Source organism: Siphateles boraxobius, unplaced genomic scaffold (genome assembly GCF_051911475.1).
Source record: "Siphateles boraxobius isolate OS27281-9 unplaced genomic scaffold, OSU_SipBor_1 22, whole genome shotgun sequence".
Lineage (NCBI taxonomy): Eukaryota > Metazoa > Chordata > Actinopteri > Cypriniformes > Leuciscidae > Siphateles > Siphateles boraxobius.
Window position 1 is genome coordinate 385,303 of NW_027508833.1, and position 23,162 is coordinate 408,464.

The 23,162-nt window shown below is 35.9% G+C and overlaps 1 protein-coding gene across 3 annotated transcripts in view; it reads right to left on the reverse strand.

The window, feature by feature from the left end:
* Window positions 1-1,126: 1,126 nt before the first annotated feature.
* The window catches only part of ccdc9b (coiled-coil domain containing 9B), a 38,360-nt gene continuing 16,324 nt past the window's right edge, over window positions 1,127-23,162 (reverse strand). For all 3 annotated transcript variants that reach the window (XM_077238279.1, XM_077238280.1, XM_077238278.1), the window contains 10 exons: window positions 22,307-22,438; window positions 18,493-18,546; window positions 17,287-17,453; window positions 12,157-12,194; window positions 11,960-12,007; window positions 9,450-9,543; window positions 6,470-6,503; window positions 4,216-4,756; window positions 2,420-2,502; window positions 1,127-2,102 (listed from right to left, as the gene is read on the reverse strand). In XM_077238279.1, coding sequence (XP_077094394.1) covers window positions 2,076-2,102; window positions 2,420-2,502; window positions 4,216-4,756; window positions 6,470-6,503; window positions 9,450-9,543; window positions 11,960-12,007; window positions 12,157-12,194; window positions 17,287-17,453; window positions 18,493-18,546; window positions 22,307-22,438 — 1,218 coding nt within the window. In that variant the 3' untranslated portion in view covers window positions 1,127-2,075. The remainder of the gene's footprint in view (window positions 2,103-2,419; window positions 2,503-4,215; window positions 4,757-6,469; window positions 6,504-9,449; window positions 9,544-11,959; window positions 12,008-12,156; window positions 12,195-17,286; window positions 17,454-18,492; window positions 18,547-22,306; window positions 22,439-23,162) is intronic.

Consider the following 23,162-nt stretch of genomic DNA (forward strand, 5'->3'; position numbering starts at 1 on the left):
ATACCATTACACCTCCAGCTGTCTGAACCGCTGATACAAGGCAGGATGGATCCATGCTTTCATGTTGTTTACGCCAAATTCTGACAAGACCACGAATGTCGCAGCAGAAATCCGGACTCATCAGACCAGGCAATGTTTGTACAATCTTATATCGTCCAGTTTGGGGAGTCAGTTTTCTGTTATGAGCTGACAGGAGCGTCACCGGTGTGTTTTCTGCTGCTGTAGCTCGTCTGCTTCCAGGTTTGACGAGTTCAGAGATGCTCTTCTGCAGACCTCTGTTGGTTATTTGAGTTATTATTGCCTTTCTATCAGCTGAACCAGTCTGGTCGTTCTCCTCTGAGTGAAAATGCCTTGTTGAAGCCAGAGGTCACAGAACTGTGAAAATCCCAGTAGATCAGCAGTTCCTGAAATACTCAGACCAGCCCATCTGGCACAAACAACCATGTAATGTTCAAAGTCACTTAAATCATCTTTCTTCCCCGTTCTGATTCCGAGTTTGAACTACAGCAGATCGTCTTCACCATGTCTACATGCCTAAACCCTAAAGCCATTGAGTTTCTGTCATGTGATTGGATGATTAGACATTTGCATTAATGATTACCTAATAAAGTGGCCGGTGAGTCTATATATATATATGAGTGAGTGAGTGTGTGTGTGTGTGTGTGTGTGTGTGTGTGAGAGAGAGAGAGTTCATGCGCAAGTAAAAGGTCCATTATATCCTTTTATGGTAAAACAGGACATGGACGAAAATAGAGGCTTTATCATCAGGGAATTGAAGAGAATTCAGTGTATTTTTAATGGACTGCAGAGCAAAATATGTTTATATGTATATAAACCTTATATCACTTAAGAACTTCTCTAACAAACACAAACCACAAAAACATTCTTAATGTGAAACTCTAATATTGTGACATTTGAATGTAATAAAATGTATTTATAGGTCATTCAATTTAATATCTAATATACCTTTTAAAGGTAGCTATTGTTGGTATAAATGCATTAATAAAAAGGTGTGTTGCATGTATAATGTTAGCATTTAACAACTAAATTAATCATAACAGATTATTGCTATGGTAAAAAAACTAACAATTTGAGCAGTGGAATCAGTGCAAGTATCACAGCAAAGGGCTGGTAAAAGTTTTTAATGCTTATTATTATTATTATTTAACATTCATTTCAAAACCAAATTAACAAAATACCTTAAGTGTCAGCAAAATATAAAAATCAAATCTTAGTCACTTTAAACATTAATCCCTTCATGTGTTCTTCAAACCGTAACGTTTAAACACTGAAATGTTGTGAAGATGAACATCAGTTTGATGATAATTCATTTCCACATAAAGTACAATTATACCTGCTAAACCAGCAAATGCTTATGTTCAGCTAGTAAACATTCTTGAAGTCTTTTGTAAAACAAAATAATTGAATCTGAAAGGACTGTAAACATCCTTAATGTTGAATTAGATAATAAAACCAAACAAAGGGTTTTATTTCTGATAACTTCTCAGATCATTCATACAAAATAAAGTGCTAATAAACATACTTGAACGATCCTTTTGAACTATCCACACAAAATCCCATGACATCTGTCAGGTTTGATTTCACTGACGTATATGAGTTCTGATGAAGATTACTACTAGGTTAGTCAGTTAGTGTGCTGTATAAATGGGTTTGTTCCACTAAACTTACACATTAACTTGTCACTAAAGTTACACATTCAAGTTGTTTGTAGTGCTTTCAGACTAAAGTCCCACCAAACCACCAAAGATCCTACAAAAGAAATCATTGGACCTTTGGGTTTGGTGGCTCAGATAAAGGTTAACTGCGTTAAAGCATTAACAATCTAACTAATCAGAACAATCACAACGTCACTGCCAACCAGTGTTTTCAACGCTCAGTATCCAATAAATGACAAACGTTCCCAAATAAATATTCCAAACACAGAAGTTTAAAGAGTCGCGTGAGTAACTCACTGAATCAGAGTCAAATAAAAAAAGGCAAATTATATTTTCGTTCTTCTGTTTTGGTTTTAGTGCATGAAGTTTCGCTCCAGATGTGAATGACATCATTTCCATCTAAACAACTTTCCCATTCTCTCGTGCCTGGAATAAAAACAGAGAAAATATAAAATGAATGCAAATGTGTATTCCCCCCCAAATCATGCAGATCTAGTTCATTATAAAAGAGCCAGAAGTTTGTGTGTAGTGCTGCATTTAAACACTTTAAAACTGATGAAACTGTGCTCTTTACTTGGTAGGTTGAATATGTGGCCTGGTTACATATATAGTGCTGCTTCCTAGGGTAATTCTGAAGCACTTCAGCTCGATAATGGAGTTTCAGTGGGCCGCTAAATCCTGTGAGGTGGGACACTTCAAATCTGCAAGTCAAATGAGGATTGATGCTTTAATGCAGCACTCACCATATCAGCGCCGGTGTTGTGGTCGGGAAGAGCTTCGCTCGGATCCAGATTCAGGACAGACAGACTCGAGTCCATCAGTTCTTCTGCGAGAGAGAGAGAGAGAAAACACACAATCATGATCTCAGTGAAAACACAAGGATGCACAACCTCCCAGAACCTGCTGTGCATCACAATCATTGGAGTTTATAACAGTGCATTTGCGTCCGCACGCTTTTTCAGCAGAGTTGGTTCCAGAAGTATTGTTTCCTGTTCATTTTTTCCATAAGGATTAAAAAAAGTCTTTGTTAAAGCATTATAAGTGACATTCGAATTAAAAATGTAAAAAAATTAAAAATTAAAGTTGATTATCTCTATAGAAAATAAATATTTGGAGTTTAATATATATATATATATATATATATATATATATATATGGAAACATTAAGTTTTTTTTATTGTTTTTGAAAGCCTCTTCTGCTCAACAAGGCTGCATTTCTTTGATCAAAAATACAGTAAAAACAGTAATACTGTGAAAAATATATAAATACTTTAATTTAGCAAAGGCACATTAACAAAAAAGTTATATTTATAATTAATGCTTCCATAAAAATATTAAGAATGAATAATAATTAGAAATGTTTCTTGAAATGTTTCATTAAATCATCATATTATAGTGATTTCTGAAGAATCATGTGAAACTGAAGACTGGAGTAATGATGCTGAAAATTCAGCTTTGATCACAGGAATAAATTACACTTTACTATATATTCACATGGAAAATAGTTCTCTGTTTTTACTGTATTTTTGACCAAATACATGCAGCCTTAAGCCGAGTGCACACTGTGTGATCTATAATAGTCCTTTGCGATAGTTGCTTGTCAGACTGTACGAACATGATCGCTGTAAACCATGTCACACTGTAAGATCTCAGTTGTCATTAATGTCAGACTGTACGAGAGTAAAGACGCGTTAAAAACTGGCGCATGCAAGAAAACTTGTCTGAAGTTTTACATCATCAATCAATGACACATTCAGTGACAGTGAGCTGCGTTACACCCGGGATTGAAATGGTGGCTATAAAGAAATCTCTAACGTTAATTTTGGTCACGGCTTGTCTTGAAAAACAAAGACAATATGACGGTGGTCTTAGGAGAAGTCACTGCAGGACTGCGAGTCGAATCTTCTGAATTTCGTCTGAGGTCAAATTTGATCACAGCGGTCATTAATTGGCTGTCGGTGAACATGTCAAACTAACGATGAAAGACTTCAGATTTTAGCCTAGGATCAGACGATTCTTTTAGGATTTGCTAAATTTGTCTCAGACGGCCAAAATCGCACAGTGTGCACCCGGCTTTAGAGAAGTCAAGAGACTACTTACAAAAACATTAATGTTTCCAAAATTTTGACTTGTTTATAGGCCTACAATATCATTTATATACATTTATACAAATATATACATTATCAGAACAGATTTTAAAATACTAGGTATCATACACTTGCCGACTTTGTAAATTGTTACAGAGAAAAACTGGGCATCAAACACTAAACGACTGAGGCTCAAATCGGCTCAAAATATAAAACATGTTTTTGATATCCTCCAAAAGGATGGAATCATAGTCTGAAGCTAAATCTGCCTGTGCCCATCACACACTACAAGATTTTCTGTGATATTCGTCAACTCCGACTGCCCAAAATATGAAAACTGGCAGAGACTTTCAGCAACTATTGTTGGCTCATCTAGACTGCAAAAAATTGAGCAAAAGTCATGTAGTGTATTCCAGTGTTGGAGCAAGTTTCACGCAGCCAATGTTTCGTACCGTTTCCTCTAGAAGAGCAGCTCTTGCTGTGTTCAACAGGTTTGCTCTCAGACGGTTCTGCTGATATACAAACATCTGCAGGTTTAGGACACGATGGTTCAGTTGCACTTCCTTCAGTGGCTGGATTCAGTTCTATGAGTGTTTCCTGCTCCGGAGAAGGAGGTTTTATCTCTTTCTGGATACATTCCCTGTCGTCTCGTGCCGATGTTTGTTCATCGTCTTCAGGGCCGTTCGTGGTCAGTGAGTCCGCTTGCAGAGCACTGGTCTCGGTTTCTGACTTGTTCTTGTCATGGTTCTCAGAAAAGCGGACCTTTTTCTCAGTGGCCCTCTGAGAAAGCGGCTCTGAATGAGCAATTTCCTTATAAACCCGTCCATTCTGGTCCGCCGTCCCATTGGAGGTCACGGCACCGATTGTTTTCAGTGACTCTTCAGATGCACACGGCTTTGTGTTTTCAATGTCAGTCTCTGGATTGACGCTCTCAGGAGCACAAAGAGCATCGAGCTCCTCTAAAAACTCCTGTAAATTGCAATCTGGATAAACCTAGCAGAAATCAACCAACAAATACATGTATTAAAAAAAGACTGAAACACTAAAATCTCTTTAACCTCAAAATTGACCGTTTGAGTGAATTTCAAGAAAACGAAGACCGATAATCGGTTTTACCGATATTTATGATAATGGTCAGTCTTATCTCAAAACACCTACAAGATGATGCAATTTCTCGGTGGATCTAGGGCTGCAACAACTAATCGATAAAATCGATTATAATCGATTATGAAAATCGTTGTCAACGAATGTCATTATCGATTAGTTGGTCTGCTTACGTCACGGGGAGCGTTTACTGGTACGCACACACACGCAAGGTCTCTCTCCCTCAGGCGCTCTGCCGAGCGCGCGCGCTACACGGTTTGGAGCAGTCTCTTCTGTCTCGCATGCGCGCTCTTGCTTGCGCGCTCTAGATTTCGGGAGTTTGAACTAATTCGCGGGCATCAGGGAGCCGCAATCAATATGCGGGAGACTCCCGGGACTTCCGGGATGTCTGTATTTTGTCTCGAGCATCAGGTTGTGCAATCAGTTCGCTCGCAACGTAAGTGATGGATTAAAATAGCGCTACCGCAGAAATAGGTTAAATTAAAACGGTCTTTACAAAGCGAAGCACTAAATACAAAGGCAGTTAATAACAGCAGCAGTAAAATATTGTTTTTTAGTCACTGTACTCAGTGGTTTTCAGCGAATGCTTGTGCACTAATGCATCATTTCTCCTGTCCTTTACTCAAGCCTGTTAGCTTGCTGGGTAACGTTACCTCCATTCCGTTCTCTTTTTATAGCATTTGTCTACTAAGTTTGAATTGTTTTTCAAACGCGATCTACTGCGGCTCTACATTCACACAATTTTTTTCAGTCTTTCTATATTTATTTAATCAATTTATCCTTATATTATATTCTTTTATATATTATATATATAATATATATTATATTCTTTATCCTTATATTCCTTATATATAATTAATTTTAAATAAAAATTAAATGAATTATATATTTTAGATGTTTTTAGTTTGTTTTTAGTTCAGATATTCACATCTGAACAACATGTCTGTGTAAATTTGTTTTAACAAAAATTGTGTTAAAACATAATATGTTGGATATCATTTTTTTAACAATAATCATGTTTGTCAACTTGCCATCAGCAATTATCATTAAAAACAATGCAAATATTGATATTAGTAAAACTCAATGTGTGGCTTTTGCACTTTTTAAAGTACACTTTTACACATAAATACCCTGATTTACGGTTTTATTTAGTTATAATAAAAAAAAAATCTAATTTAATTTCTATCCGATTAATCGAAAAAATAATCGTCCGATTAATCGATTATCAAAATAATCATTAGTTGCAGCCCTAGGTGGATCCCATATTACAAAACCGATATTCAATTAAGGAAAAAAATTGTAATATGGGATCCACCGATAAATGGCGTCATCTTGTGGGTGTTTTGTGATTTGCACACAAGACAGACCATTATCATAAATATCGGTTCTGGATATCGGTTTTCACATAAACATGCAAATAATATCCAGAAGTTATCCCAAAAATCTAAATCAAAAATTTGAAATAAAAACAATTTGAAACCTATATTTAGGAGTATTCAAATAAATTTTATTTTAAAATTATTTCCATAAAAATTAAGCACATTTTCATCCCAAAATGTTCATTACTGTGGCAGTAATAATAACTATGATAATAAAAATCACCTGCAAATGCTCCTCCTGCTCTTTAGCATCCCACCTGAGGGCAAAATGAAGAAATGTTTTACAATCTTATTTATGATTTTAAAACAACTCCTTGTTATTATATAGTAAATGGACATTAATTTACTCATTAAACATGGTAATTGTTTAAAAAAAGTCTAATGTTTTGGAATCAAAGATATTATTATATGTTGTTCATTAATATATTTTTTCATTAAAGATGTTATAAATTTAACTAAAAGTAATGCCATGTTTTTAGTGTCAGTGTTCTTTGAAGTACCTTGGGTACCATATAAATAATGTTGTATGAATATTAATATATGATTTCAAGTTTTCATGAATAGAAGTCAGATGACAGTATATGTACAATCGTATTTATAGTAACCTCAAAGAATACTATGTTTTTATCTCTTTAATAAAAAATACATTAATGAACAACATAATAATATCGGTAATACTTTACAATAAAACTTTAACTAACAATGAGCAAGAACTTGTTTATGCATTAACTTAAGGACAATTCCGGCCAAAAATGAACCTGGGGTAAATAACACATGGGTACCGAGTCGACCGTTCTCTGGGATACGTTTTCATGATAATCTAATGTACCCAGTTTTAGCCTTAGTTTTAGTTTAACCTCAGATTAGCTTATAACGCTAGTATAGACGGCATAGAATAAGTAAAAATAAAAATCGCTAGTTAATACCACTAACAAGGCTCAAACTAGCCCCACACTAACACGGTAGCATAATGAGGGTCTCTACCTGCAAACCGAAGCATTGAGAACTGTGTAAGTGTACAGACAGTTTAATAAGAAGATACTTTATAAAGACAGTACACTTCACGTATACAAGCAGGAGCCATCTTTGGAAAACAGTCTCGACCAGTCGAACCACGAACGGCGAATGACTATCGACCAGGATGTAGCGCGGCGTTCGTGGTTCGACTGGTCGAGACTGTTTTCCAAAGATGGCTCCTGCTTGTATACGTGAAGTGTACTGTCTTTATAAAGTATCTACTTATTAAACTGTCTGTACACTTACACAGTTCTCAATGCTTCGGTTTGCAGGTAGAGACCCTAATTATGCTACCGTGTTAGTCCGTCTAAATCGGTCCAATGGCGGTTTCCGATAGAACGGGTGAAGGTCTCTACGTGTTACTGTCTTTGCGCGTGGCAAAGTAATTTAGTTACAATTAAACTTATCTGACTCCATTTTATCAACACCTCGAATTTAGGTTAGATTGCCAATTGGTTATTTGTCATTTATATAATAGTTTATCAGCACATTGATTATTCTTTTTAGCACTTTACTTTAACACTTTAGGTCCTCACGCCTTCTGTTTAACGCTGGTCTCACGATCACAAACCCGTCAGTTTTCGGCCACTAAACAGAGGTATTTGCTATATACCAGAGATGGTCGCATTCGCGCTTACACAGTCAAAGACACTTTGGTATTGCCCCCGTGGTTTTGCATACACTTGACTTTAAAGTAACGTTTACTTCAGTAGAGGTATGGCCGCTATTACAGATATAAGTCCACCAACATTACTTCTCTTATAATAGCTTTGGATTGGCCATGCCATGGTTTCCCACATACACTGATCTCAAGTAACATTACATTAAAACAGAGGTAAAACACACCCAAATTGAGGTTGTTCAAGCAGCATTTTGCTGTCCTAAACGGAAATCCACTTCTTGTCTTTACAAAACCAAGTACACTTGAATTAGTGACAAATATTATTCGTCACTAATCTGACGCAGATTTTGGGGTGACATACGAATCTACTAGTTTAATAGTTTAATCTACTTGGGAAAACAATTTCAGAGCAAGACAGAATAAGATCAATGTTTACAATTTAATTATGTCAGGTAAATGTATCAAGCCAATTTCATAATCAGTTCAAAGATAATCAATACAATAACATCAAAATGCTCAGAGATAAAGAGTAAAAGATGTAGGCTAAACCCGACATTTAGAAAAATGCCTAATGCTGAAGTCTTTGAGGTCCTTCAACATTATGGACTGATCTGAGTTACATAATCGCACACTGAACCCTCTTCAGCATCTCCCTAAATACTCAGACCAAGGCAGAAACCTCTTTTCAAATGTTTTTTCATTAATTCTCAATGGGAATTTGCATTAATCACCGTCCCAGACTTACGGGGGACAGATGTTGATTTACATGGGGGCGCACCCACAGCAGTTAACAAGATATCTCGAAACTCTACACCTTATTGGTTTACTTCTGTGGGAATGAGACCTTTGTACCAGTCACACTGAGAAATTTCAAATTATACCAAACATGCATGTTGTTGTATGATAATTGTTAAAATTGCACCACATAGAGTTTTGGGTGAATTTCAGGTGATCTCAGCATGAGAGAGAGAAGGAACGGGGGAATGGAGGGGCAAGGGAAAGAGATGTAGATTAGGATGATGCTTTGGTGAGACTTGCGTCTCGATTGATGATGCTAATTTCACAAGAGAGAGTTCAAATGTTAATTTCCAGAAAGGTCCCTTGTCTTCTCAGGGAGTGGTCGTTCAAACAGACACGGCATGTTCAAATTCCTCAAGTCTTACAGGACCTGATTGTGAAGTTTAACCATTATTTATTTATCTTCTAAAACAGCATCACAATATCTTCTGATTACAAAACATTTGTTTGGCCTTTTTGTTCAATTACTTCGTTTAATGAGCAAATGAATGTGCGTTTACTGTATGATTACAAGGAACTGATTTGAACTTAATGAGATTTTAAAAGACGAATTGTATCATTATAAATCATCCGGTCATGTGATCGGATGAGTTTGTGGTTGAACGTTAATGCTAAGTGGGAGTGGACATGCTCATAACCATAAATCCCTCTGAAAAGCATTTCCCATCATCCTTTGAGTCTGGGTTAATGGATTTGAGGTGAAATGTGGCAGGATGTTACTGTAAACGGTTCAGCACTTTAACAATTGAGAACGAGGTCAGTTTACCTCCTCGCTCGCCCCGTCAGACGGTCTTTACCCTTCGCTTTACTCCCCACCACTGGGACACTTTTCCCCTTCTTATCAGACGCTTGGTGTCGACCTAGAAAATCCCAAACAAATCAACACAATGCAGAATGTGATGTCGTCAACTTGACTACCAGTTTATAATCTTTAAAGTTTCAAATGTATAATAAAGTTTTGGATATTATTAATCACACAGTGCCACAACACAATACATTTTTATAATATATTTCCAATGAAAACTGAGCTTTAATTTTATTGCAGTGTTGAACTGTCTATTAAGGAGAAAATATTATAAAAATCATTAGTATATTATATTAGTAAATATACAGGACACATTTTAGAAAATGTACTGGGAAAGAAATGAAACATGGAAAAACAAATTATGATTATATTTAGATGTTCAAGCACTTTAGTGCTGAAAACCTATTGTAATTGCTTTTAAAAAAAAAAATCCCCTAAAACGCATCGTGCAGCCCAAACCGTAAGGCCTAGAGACTTGAAACTCGGCCAGATGGTAGGCCTCAATTTGGGTACAGCCTATCAGAGTATGACCCCGATTGGCCCATAGGTGGCGCTACAGCAACCAAAAGTACTAAATTCCGTGGAGATCGGACCATAGGTGGCGCTATGACTGTTAAAAAGCTTCAAAACCATGTATTTCCTATATATGGTAAATTGCCTGTATTAGCTGTAAATGGTCTTTTTCCATCTACGATCATATAATGTTCATATCATAATGTTCAAAACCATCATAAATCATTATAGATGATAAATCATCCTATAACATGGTAAATCATGCTAGAATCATATTAAATCATACTAGAATGTGTTCAATTGTGGTAAACCACGCTAGAGCAGGCTAAATCATGGTGAATCATACTAGAACTTGGTATATCATGGTAAACAATGGTAAATCATGCTAGATTCATGGTAAATCATACTGGAACATTTTAAATCATGAAAAATCACACTAAAATTTGGTATATCATGGTAAATCATGCTAAAACAAGGTCTATTCCATCTATGATGTCAGTGGTTAAATGCTTGCTACATAAAACTTAATGTCTTTTGATGCTTGTGTGGTTAAAAATCTTAAATGCCTTAACTGCTTGAACACCGCTAAATGCTGCTTGCAGCTTTAATTATGATTATATCTGCTATTGCACAGAAAAGACTTTTAGAATTTATAAACTTTATTCATTCATACTTTGTTTTTCCATGATTCATTTCTAATATCAATTCACAAAGCTTGTTTTTTTTTCCATTACAATTTTCCTGCATTACATTTTAATGATTTCATTAAAATGTAATAATCAAAAAGGACGTTTAATCAACTGGATTCACAAAAGTTAAACAATTTAATAATTTATAAAAATTTGAACAATAATAATTTTTTCAGAAATTAGTTTCAGTTTTTTTTAAAGCATCTAATGAAAACTAAACTTGAATTTTATTGCAGTGTTCAATGTGATCTGTCATAACTGCCTATTAAGAGAATTATAAAAATATCATTAGTGGTTTATTATACCATAAAAAACAAGCTAGAAAATGTATAAGGAAAGAAATTAAAGACAGATTATGAATAAATAAATTGTATGAAATATTATGATTGTATTTGCTATTGTACAGAAATGACTTTGCTTATAGAAATCATGAATGTTATTTATTCATAATTTGTTTTCCATGTTTTATTTCTAATATCGATTCACAATTGTAATAAAGCTTTGAGCGTCCCATCATTAAATGTACTGTAACTAGCACTTGGTTGGTCCATTTTGGTTAGATGTGCTCGAATCTACAGATTCCAATCCATCATAGTATTCCAAAGGTTTGAGAACAAACTTTCGCAGTGTGTGTGTGTGTGTGTGTGTGTTTGTTCAGTGCCCTGCGTGGCGTACTTTGTACCAGTCAGTTAAATGTTAGTTATGGCTAACATTTAGTGCCTTCGTGTTATTTTGGGTTTTATGAAAATGTTCTGAGTCTAATGGTTTTCAGGTGATGTATATGGGAAGAGAACAGGTCAGTCGATCGTGCGATATACATTGTGCCCGTAGTAATGTCAGGTGTTAGACACACTAGGTAAGAAGTGTGCGCCACCCTTTGTATTTTTGTTTTCTTAGAGAAGGTAGTTTATGGCGTCGAACACGCTGAAGATTTCGGGTTGTTTTTCACATTTTATTTTGTTAGGTTAGAGGTTGTGGGGATTAGTTTAAGGGAATTATTTTCGTTATATTTGGTTCTTTAATTTGGCGCCACTTAAGTTCTTTCTCCCTATAATTATTTATGTTCTTTTCTTTCTTTTGTGGGGTTCCATTTACATTGTACAGCTCATACACTGTATCTAGTGGCTTCGGCTTTCTGCTATTCCCAATCTAGCAGCAGTAGTGTGATATCTGAATGTTGCGTTCTATCTCCTAGACCTTTAAAAGTTCATAACACTCATCTATATCATTCAATCAATTTCTAGGTCCAGAGTTTTTGGCTTTACGCACCTCTGGATTCTTCCGATCTCAGATTTCCTCTTCTGTCGTTTTGACCTCCTATAATCAAATATAATTAACCCAGAAAATACAGTAATTACACACTACATATGGTAAGACCCAATCTTCAACAGAGAAAATAATAAATTTGTATCGAGTATCTCGATCTCAGCTGTAAATGGGTTTCATCTAAAAATTAAAACATTCACCTCTGTTTGACGTTCCTCCATGTTCCTTTTCAGAGACCCTACAAATAAAACATATTGGAAAAAACACACACGGCAACTGAACATCAAGACAAAACAATCACTGACAATTCCAACAATATACCATGCAAATCAAGCTCAATGTGCCACTACAAGTGCATGTGTTAGTTAGCTTACAGAAGCATGCATTTTAGTGCTGGCACTGACTGGTTTATGATGTTATTGGTGCAGATTTAGATTTATGGCTTCCAGATGGAGCTGGTTGACCAATTATTTTTAAACGACAATAGTGTCCGGACAGGAGGCTTTTCTTTAGACTTTAGAGACCCATTTTTCTTTCCATAACTTTTTAAAATGACATTTTCTTCCTTGATTTTGGAGTTAAATATGATCTGGATATTTCTTCATGAGACTTACCCAAACAGAACTTGAATAAAGGGATGATAGTTGGCTGGAAAAATTGTTCTGACTTGAACACTTGTACTGGACGTTCAGTGATCAAGTGTTTTACCTCCCACAGAACAGTTTCGCTGCCCTGAACAGTCTCTAGTGTACATAAACCCTCCCATATAAGGCAAGGCATTCAAAGCACCCTAAAAATAACCTCTTGTCCCCGTCCACTCGATAGGGAAGATTATTTATTTCAGAGGAACCCATATGAAATACTGAAGACTTCCAGACACTTGTTAACATTTGGCCAGAAGTCTTGTTTGTGGTACTGCATGTTCAGGTTTGTGAGGACTCACTGTTGGTGACATTTCTCTCTCTCTCTCTCTCTCACACACACACAAACGTTCATTTCACTAGTGAAGACATTGCATAGACTTCCATTGATTTTATATCAGGTTAATGATATAACCCATACCCCTAAACCAGGGGTTCTCAAAGTTTTCATAGGTGAGGGCCAATTTAGTAACCCAACATTGAACTGAGGGCTGCCAAAGGGGCGGGGGAGAAAAAGAAAAAAAACTGAAAAAAACCCCCATTTGAAATAATTTCAATGAACAGATTGCATTTCTACAGTTTACATTTATTGCAATAAACACATTTTAATTCATAACTGAGGCAAAACCTGGCGAGTTTTTTTTTAACAGAAACTTTTAAAATAGCTTACCAAACAAGTCATCATCATTCATATCTATCATTGCCTGTCAGTCGCGTTTCCATTATTGCAGATTTTCGCAAATGTTTTGCGCTATTATATATTTTTTTTTACCGCAACTGAAAAACGAAAAATTAACGGTTGTTGTCTTTAAAACGCAAAGTTGAACACCAACATTTTAATTTGAACTGGCAACAGCAACTGCTGCGCAAAAAAGTAAATAGACAGACTTTTTCAGATTTTTGTTTAAATTAGCCTACTTTTTGCCCCTTTATTAAACATTTAAAATATTCACAAATTAATATGGAAAGCATGTCGATTTTACTGGTTTTCTAAGGCCAAATTAGAACCTGGAATTTATATTTATATTTTTCCCGCAGTGCTGAATGAGAAGAGCCATATAGGCTATAGCCGGTGTCTCTGGAACCACAACCCACAGAAAGGTGATTTATAGGTGAGTTATAGGCGAATGATAATGTGTCTGAAAAAAAAACGAGGCATTTTAATTGTTTATTAATTATTGTTTTCTAAGTGTCGGCTAAAAACATATCTCTATCTCCGCTGTTAAGCAGATGCGCTTTTAGAGAGAAATGCACCTTTCATACGGATTACATAATCAGAAGGTTTTGCTTTCGATTCGAATTTGTTTAAAAGTGGACATTTCAAGCTTTCGCCTACATAGGTTATATTGTTTCAGTTCTCGCGCTCCAGTTCACGGAGATCATGAAAGCGCGCAGGCTAGCTACTGATTGTTTTATTTTATTTTACAAAAGCACAATGTTTTCTTGTTATTATGAGTTTACACAAATAAAAGTAGTTGCGAATAATGTATTATTATTTTCTGTATGACCAGAAATGATAGAGTATTTTAAGTTGTTTCCACTGTTGATAGGAAAATGCAAGTGTTCGCGCTAGCGAAAAATTTGAAAGTTAATGGAAGCGCGGCTATTAATAAGCTTGTCATTAAGTCACACTGAATATTGATTACTTGGTCAACATACCCTTTTAAATTGCAATGGGATTTGTGGTGCTGTTTTCGGCCGCTAAACACCACTAAACGGATAGATTAATTTTTTCAAAGCAATGTACAGTTTTAACAGTTTTACAGATGTTTTTCAGATGTTATCGCGGGCCGCCAGAAATGTTTCCACGGGCCGCCATTGGCCCGCGGGCCGCAGTTTGAGAACCTATGCCCTAAACCTACACATCACAGAACATAATAACATAAAACATGGTGTTTGAACATAAATGTGTTGGCAGTGTGTACACAACCACCCAGTATTCTTATTAAAGCTACTAAAGTTATTCAGTCAAGAGCAGAGAGTGATTTTCAGTTTTTCTTTTGTTGTTTGATTCATATTAACAGCATATATACAGTATATCAGTAAGTACTGTATATTATGCGGCTTTCCCTTAAATACACAGATCTAATAGACGTATGTGATTTCTTTCCTTGCTGTTTATGTTCACAGACATATGTGAACGTTGCAAATACACATGGTTATGTCAAAAACACACAGTTTAATCTCAATAAGACGTGAAAGAGAACTCCGTTTAATACTCACGGACGCTCCATCTGACAGCCAGCTTTCTGTGCGCGTGCTTCGATGTGTGCGCTCAGAAAACCATATATCAAAAGTTTAGATTGATATGGCTTGAAAAGGCACCAAGGGTCGGGGGCGGAAAAAAGGAAAAAGAAGAGACAGCGGGATGATACTCGCGCGTCGCTTGTAAGACAATGTTTTAAATAAAAATGTTAGTTTTGTAGCGCGGGCGCCCTTGCGTCGTGTATGCATGTCCAGGGGGGCGTCGCTAGCAGTGCAAATGATCCGGGGCAGGCTTTTTTAGCCCTGCATGTTGAATCTTTTATTTTAACGGGGGTCCGGGGGTTTCTACCCCGGGAAATTTGTGCTAAACCACCAAGCATTTGTGTTTAGGGCACCCAAATGGCTAGCGCCGGCCCTGCATGTGAGCTTGAACAAATGATTTAGTTTTTGTCAGAGTATCCGAGGCACGAGCTGGGGAGCAGCAGCTCATTTGCATACATGCACGAAAACAGCATGTTTTTCCTTCCACTCAAAAATGCATTTACAACATGATATACTAAATGATCTGTGGGGTATTTTGAGCTGAAACTTCACAGACACATTCTGGGGACAACTGAGACTTATATTACATCTTGTAATAACTGGCATAATAGGTCTCCTTTAAATAAAAGCATGTTTTGGCCGATTTAAAAGACGTTTTAACTAGTGAGGACCAATAAAATATCCTCACTAGTCAGTTGTCATAATATTTAACTGCATAAGTAACGACATTTGGCCCTCACAAGTATAGTCAAACCTTCTCACACACACACTCTCACAAAGCCTTTGTGCTAAGAAAACCCTTAGTTATGAAGGGTTAGTGATGAAAAATTATGAAGATGAACATTTATTTCTTTAGTGTAACATCACTGATGAATTGTTCACTGAATATGTAAAGAGTCCAAATTGCTTTCATGTTGACCATAACCATGTAGTAATGTTATGATGATCATTTATATGAATGCATATGCGCTATAAAAACATTTACAAAAAAAACTCAATCTGGTGTAAATCTGCATGCTGTGGAATAAATATACTGAATTTCAGCAACAAAAAAAAGACAAAGACTACATGAACTTTACTTCTAATAATCCACATCACTTTTAGCTCATCGTCTAGTGCTGTTTGATTCAATTACTTGATTCAGTGAGGTCATGAGACATGGAGGACTTTAATTCAAGACATTTGACCTTAAAAAGCCCATCGGTTTCACAAAAGACGTGATTCATAAACTTTCCCTGAAAACAACTTCAGTTTTAACAGGTGGAGATATATGAAATTGAGTTCTTGTTCCCACTCAAGTTCTAGTTCTTCTACATCAGCTCATGTTTAATCAAACCAATGAAGCAGATCAGACTTAAGCAGAAGATCTGGCAAGACGTCTTGAGCAGTTTGGCATCTAAGAAACTTTATAGTCATCTGAGCGGAAACAAGGGTCTTTTATAACCTCTAAGACATAAACAAGAGTCCAGCTCACTGATGTGGGCAGCTAAAAGGTCAAAGATCATTCATTAAACCAATTTTCCTTCCATAATGTGACATTTCTCAGAGCGAGACAAGATATTTAAGTTAGATTTGAATTTGAGTTTGAATTGGATTGTGCATCTACACATTTCCCAATGGTGACGCATCTTTTTCACAGCTATTATTATTTGATATTATTGCTTTAAATGTAGACAGTAACAAGCAAATTACTCTATTACTATAGGCAAGATTTTAGAAAGGCTGCAGAATCTATTGGCTACTTCGTGTAAGTACAACAGTAACCTAAAACATTAACAGTTATTCAATAACATGATACCTTTGTTGAGTTTTTGTTGCGAAATTTATTCGGCAAATGTATCTGCCTCAAAAAAAATGGTGTGCATTTTAAGATTTTGTACGCAATTTTTAATGTTGTTCAAGATCTCAAAATTTGCAAAAAAACACATGGATGGAAACAGCTAATGTCTAAATAGATATCTGAATATTGGTTAGTAATGCATGATATATCAGCCACCATATCGGTATCGGCCGACATATGTTCATTTTTAATGTTATCGTTATCGGCGAGATAAGAAAAATTGGCCGATATATTAAAGGGATACTTCAGGATTTAGCATTAAGCTGTGTTTGTATCAGTAGAAAACCAGTAGTATTTTGAATTACCGTGCTGAAAATGAAAGCCATTTCAAAAGGTTTTCTGATTAATCTATAAAGCATTTAAGTTAAGACAAATCAATGATATGAGTGAAGCATTTGAACTCATGGATCTGAAGGTGTCAGTAAGACAGCAGACACAGAGACGATTCAAACAGCTGGAATTTATGTAAGAGGCAGTTAAACAAGCAAAAAAAAAAAAATCGAACAAAGAAGAATTCAAACTGAATCAAGGTGCAAACTAAAGCAACACAGGTTAGTTTCTCTCACGTCAGAACAGAAATGAGGCGCTTGCGTCTGGCTTACATCAGATCGGCTTTATCCATGTCCCAGGCTCTCCTCCACTGGCCTTTGGCGTTTTTGTGCCGGGCCACACGCTCTCGGTCGATCTCCTCGCGCTCCTTCTTCCATCGCACGTACTCAAGATGTTCTTCCTTAGATGCAATGCTCAGTTCAGCGATGGCCTCAGAGATCTGTGAGATCATTTGAGTGTCAAATACAGAACAAAATAGAACCAATTTGTTTCTATGTCTTACATTTTAAATTTAAAGGGAATTTTTTCCTTGTTCATCTTTCTTCAGTGTGTAATGTTGCTGTTTGAACATGAAAAAGTCCCTCCAGCGGGAGTTATTCTCTATATCAGTGTCAGTGTTTCTGAACTCCTGAAACGCCTCCATTGTAGTCTTGAGTTTCTTCCGGGAACGAACACGTCACAATATTCCTCATTTAAATAATTCTTACGCAGAATAAAGGGGCGGGGCCTGGTTTAGTTAGTTAGTAGTGTGTTAAACTGGCGGTTATGATAAGGGGCAGAACATTTCCCAAACACACTCGAAGCTCTTGACCAATCACAACACACTGATCCAGCCGACCATTCAGAGCACAGTGTGCTTTTCAGAAGGAGACCGGAACTAAACAGAGCGTTACTGACAGACTGGGAAGAGAGGAGCTGCAACAATGGAGAATATGACGAAAATAATGTGTTTTTTAACATTCAAGCCTGAAAACGTGTTCTAGTAGAGCCCAAAAACAACATCAAAACTTTGAAAAAGGGCATAATAGGTCCACTTTAATATTCCTTATTCCACAGCCAGACATATTTTCAACCATGTTCATACTTTTTATTAAATGTAATTGTTTTCTTTCACAATGATTATTCATTATAATATGATTATTTATAGATGCAAATACTTAAGCTATTATGTGATTTTTATTTTTTTTATGCAGAAATCATACCCATTTCTTACTTGTAAAATCTGCAGTTTGTCTGTCAAATGCACATGTAAACGGTCTAATTTGACAGATGAATTTGTGACTAATTACTATTAAGTCTGACTGACCAACACAAAGCTATGGGAAGATGGAACAATATCTTCTTTCCCTCCCTTTTAAAAGCTGATGAATTATTTATTTTGCTGTCCTAACAACATGATTAGTGGCATTTGAACATTTTGTTTTAAGCTCTGTGCGTTTAATTTAATTTGAGTGTGTGAGTGGTGGAAACACTCTCACCGGGACATCGTGAGAACCTTCACATCGACTCCATTGATCTTGTCCTGTGTCCTCCTAAATAAACACACAGATGAGAGAGAGACAACGTTACTGAAACCTCAGTGTAAAAGATACAGATCAAGACTTCAAAAACGGTGATCCAACAGCTGAGGTTTACTGTTACTGGTGCACACACACACACACACACACACACACACACACACACACACACACACACACACACACACACACACGCACACACGCACACACACACACACACACACGCACACACGCACACACACGCACACACACACACACACACACACACAAATATTTAGAAGGGGAGTGGGTGGGGTAAGATGTGACACCTGAATCTGAGCATGTCACCATATTTTGAAGAAGCACATAACACACAATAGCTGGGATGCGCTGCCCTCATGTGGATTAACACAAGCATTACACTTTCTTTAGTGACATCATCATCATCAGCATCATCAGCATCAGCTGCTAGATCTGTAGATGATCTATGCATTAAAGTTCAGAGCTGGTAATGACAAAGCCATGAGACACACACACTGACTTCATCTGTAAATCAGTAGGGTCTCATACAATCTCTAGAAACCTTACAACGGTAGAGTTTTGAAAATGTGGCATTAAATAGAGCAGTTCTCAACCCAGAAATGACTGATAAATTCACAGACAGCAGAGAAGAAACGAGGATAAAATGCAACAAACCATTTAGTTGTGTTAAGTTTGGATCGTAGAATAAATAGAGCCATTTTAATAACTCAGATTTTATAAAGTAGGAGAAATACTTCCCATATCATTTGATGTTGACGTCAAAGCATGCAAATTAAACTACAGTATTTTCAGCACAAATTAATCCGTCACATTAGTCAAATGAAGTACATGTCAACATGGACAGGTTGTGCGACAGACAAAATTCAATACAAAATCAGCTGCAGTGAGAATAAACAAGTTTTTGCTGAACACATCATGGTTTTGTGGTTAAGCATTAAAATTCAACATTTATAAACCAAACTACTCACTTTTGTTATTCAGCAGTCATGTTAATAATGTTGTACACTTTACAATAAGGTTTAATTTGGTAACATTAGTCAACATGAGCTTTATTCAAATCATTTCATGTTAATATCATCATTTACAAATACATTGTTAATATAAAAAGCTCTATTTGGTAACATTAGTTAATGCACTATGAACTAACATGAACATTTTTATTAACTAACAATAAGGTTACTAAATGGCACAAAAATATATTGCTCATTGTTAGTTCATGCAATGTTAACAAATGTGATCTTATTGTAAAATGTTACACTTTTTTTTCCTGAAGCAAAACCAGCAGAGAAATGCTGTCCTAAAGAGAAACACACACTACTGTGACAGAACGAGACTAAAACACACCAAAAGTGTCTCTCAAACTGGCACGTTGCCTCTGCACTCATAATAAACATATTCAGAAGAAAGAGCAGCCAAATGTTAATTAGATTAAACCATACAGATAATTATGATTGCAAACAATGAACCGAGAGAGAGAGAGAGAGAGAGAGAGAGAGAGAGAGAGAGAGAGTGAGAGAGAGAGTGAGAGAGAGAGAGAGAGTGAGAGAGATAGAGAGTGAGAGAGATAGAGAGGGAGAGAGAAGAGAGAGAGAGAGAGAGAGAGAGAGAGAGAGAGAGAGAGAGAGAGAGAGAGAGAGAGAGAGAGAGCTACACTGGCTTCTTTTCTCTCTCTCTGCTTCTGTCCTCCATCATGATCACAGCATGACATCACTCGATATCATTTATGGCTGTGGCATGATGTCATTCTTCTGGAAACATATTTGATGAATGCTGCGATCGGCGAGGGCAGAGCACTCAACTGCACTGATGCATTATGGGAGAATCATACTGTATCATACAGAATACTCCCACTCACGTTACTAAAATCTGTCTGACAGCCACTAGAGCATCGGCTGCTCACAACAGTGATGAAGTTAACATCAAATATGAGTTTTGGATCAAATTATGGCATAAACTGATTTTTGAAATACTTGTATTTCAGCCACCGTGATTCAGACACTTTCCACCATCCAATCAATTCTTCTTTTATATAAAATTGAGACCACCTTTTTTCTCATTGAATCTCCTCTTTCACTCTGAAAATGTTAGATTATAGAATTTAAATGTGTTTTAAAGAACCTAGCAACCACTCAAACGGCCATAGCAACCACACCACAAAAAGTGTATAATGGCCAGTGTTATTATTGTTAACTAAAATTAAAAATATATATATATAAAAAAATTCATTAATTGAGATAAAACTGTGGGAAAATAACAAATATCAGATAAAAAAAATTGAAATTTTGCCTTGGCAACTATCTGAAATAAAAGTAGTTAAAGTAGTAAAATTACTAAAATAAATTAAAGCAAAAATAGAAATATTTTGACAAATACTGCCCTTGCAGCAAGTGTCTTATGGCCAGGGTTGTTATTTTTAAATAAAATTACTAAAAATACCTTTCGTTAATTGAAATAAAGCTATTATTAAAATAAATTTTACATAGAAAAACTTAAAAAATAGAAATGCAGCCTTGGCAACTAACTGAAATAAATAGCTTAAATTGAAGGACTAAAATGATTAAACATTATTATATATAGTTTAAAATATAATAATATATTATTATAACATTATTAAAGAACTCTAATAAAAAATTAAAGCTACAAATAAAAACTAATAAAAATGACAAAAGCACAAAACTACTAAAACAAACAAAAATTAAGAAAAAGCAAATTAAAATTTTTAATCAATATAACAGAATGTGAAAAATACTAAAATAACACGTCTCTCAGTTTTTAAATGTAAAACACAGACGCTCAGTGAAGTCATATATCTTAAAACGCGGCCGATGCTCAGAATCACACTCATTCAGTCAGTGTACGAGTGTGTGATCAGACAAAAGCTCTGATGATAAAGCGCTTTGGCTCGGCCTGTCACACAATGGGCCTTTCAGACGGCGGAGGACAGAAGCAGCTGCCGTCCAGACAGATCAGCCCCGCCGGGGGGAATACAGGGGACGTCACATCGGTCCACACCCGCACATTCCCACACGTCAGTGACAATCTGACAGACAAATCACACATACGTAACACTAAACCATCACTTCTGGGTTTGAGTTTCTTATAATGGCATTTCATTTTATCTTTTAATTAATACCTCAAATAAATGCATCACAGTTTACACACAAATGTGAAGATGCAAAAAACGTTTTAACACTGATGATAATCAGAAATGTTTATTGAGCAGCAAATCATATTATAGTGATTTCTGAAGGATCATGTGACACTGAAGACTGGAGTAATGATGCTGAAAATTCAGCTTTGAACACAGGAATAAATTATATCTTACGATATATTCACATAGAAAACAGCTATTTTAAATTGTAATAATATATCACATTTTTACTGTATTTTTGAAAAAATAAATGCAGACTTGGTGAGCAGAAGTCAAGAGACTTCTTTCAAAAACCCCAAGCATTTGAACAGCAAACGGTGAAACGGGCAGAGAGAAAATACCCAAACAAAACAAATGAGAAAGAAAGAGAAACAGTGTGAATCAGTGTTTGGTGTGGCTGGTGATCCAGTGACGTCAGGCGTCTGGAATCTACCAGAACAACTGAACAGACGCACAAACTTCAGCCCAATGAACATTCACACGCTCGGCTCTTATAATCAGTCCTGTCATGTCTGAATCTATTTACAGCATCAAGGCTTGAGAACCAAATGAAGAGGGCGTCCCAGACACATGCTGGTAAAACTCCAGAGAACATCTGCTCACCTCCGGGACTCTCCTTGTGGACGGAGGACGCTTCTCTCGTGCGTTGGACTCCAACACTTCAACACAACACTTCAACCTCACTGAACTTACGGGCCGGTTCTGGTCCTTTCTTTCCCCGAACACCCTCTTATCCTGAAACAACATCACATAAACACGCTCTAACATCCTTTAAATTCATTCTCGCTGTCTAATGCCTGTTATCACAAGTGTCTGATGAGAGTTACTGACGAGTAGAGCTGCACGATCTGGGGGAAAAAAAAAAAATCGAATCGTGATTTTTCTGATAAAAATGTATAATTTTTTAAAGCTCCAGGTTGCTGTGCTTGTTTATAGGGTTGCATAATTGGCACAAACCTTATAAAAATACACATTAAACTTATTATTATTAAATTAAATGATATTATTAAACAAAATTAGAAATATAACTGCGGTTTAAAAAAAAATATATAAAAAGAAGTGACCATTAAACCATCAAGTTTTTATTTTGACTTCTCATTGCATATATTGTTTCTCTATTAAAACGCCACTTTATTAAACTTAAATGGGTTTTAAAGCACCTAGAAACCACATAGAAACAAGTGTGAAGTGGGAAATAAAATATTAATATTAGAATGAAAAACACAATGAAAATTATAAATGCAGCCTTGGCAACTAACTGAAATAAAATAAGTTTAATTTGATGTACTAAAATTACTAAAGCTAAAACTAATAAAAAAATAAATCAGAGCTAAATAGAAATAAATAAATAAAATAACAATGACAACATGATAAAATTACAAAAATTGAAATAAAATATAATGGAAATGTGAAAAAATTAAAATAGGTCTGAAGCCTTGACTCTGTATGTAGTCCCTCT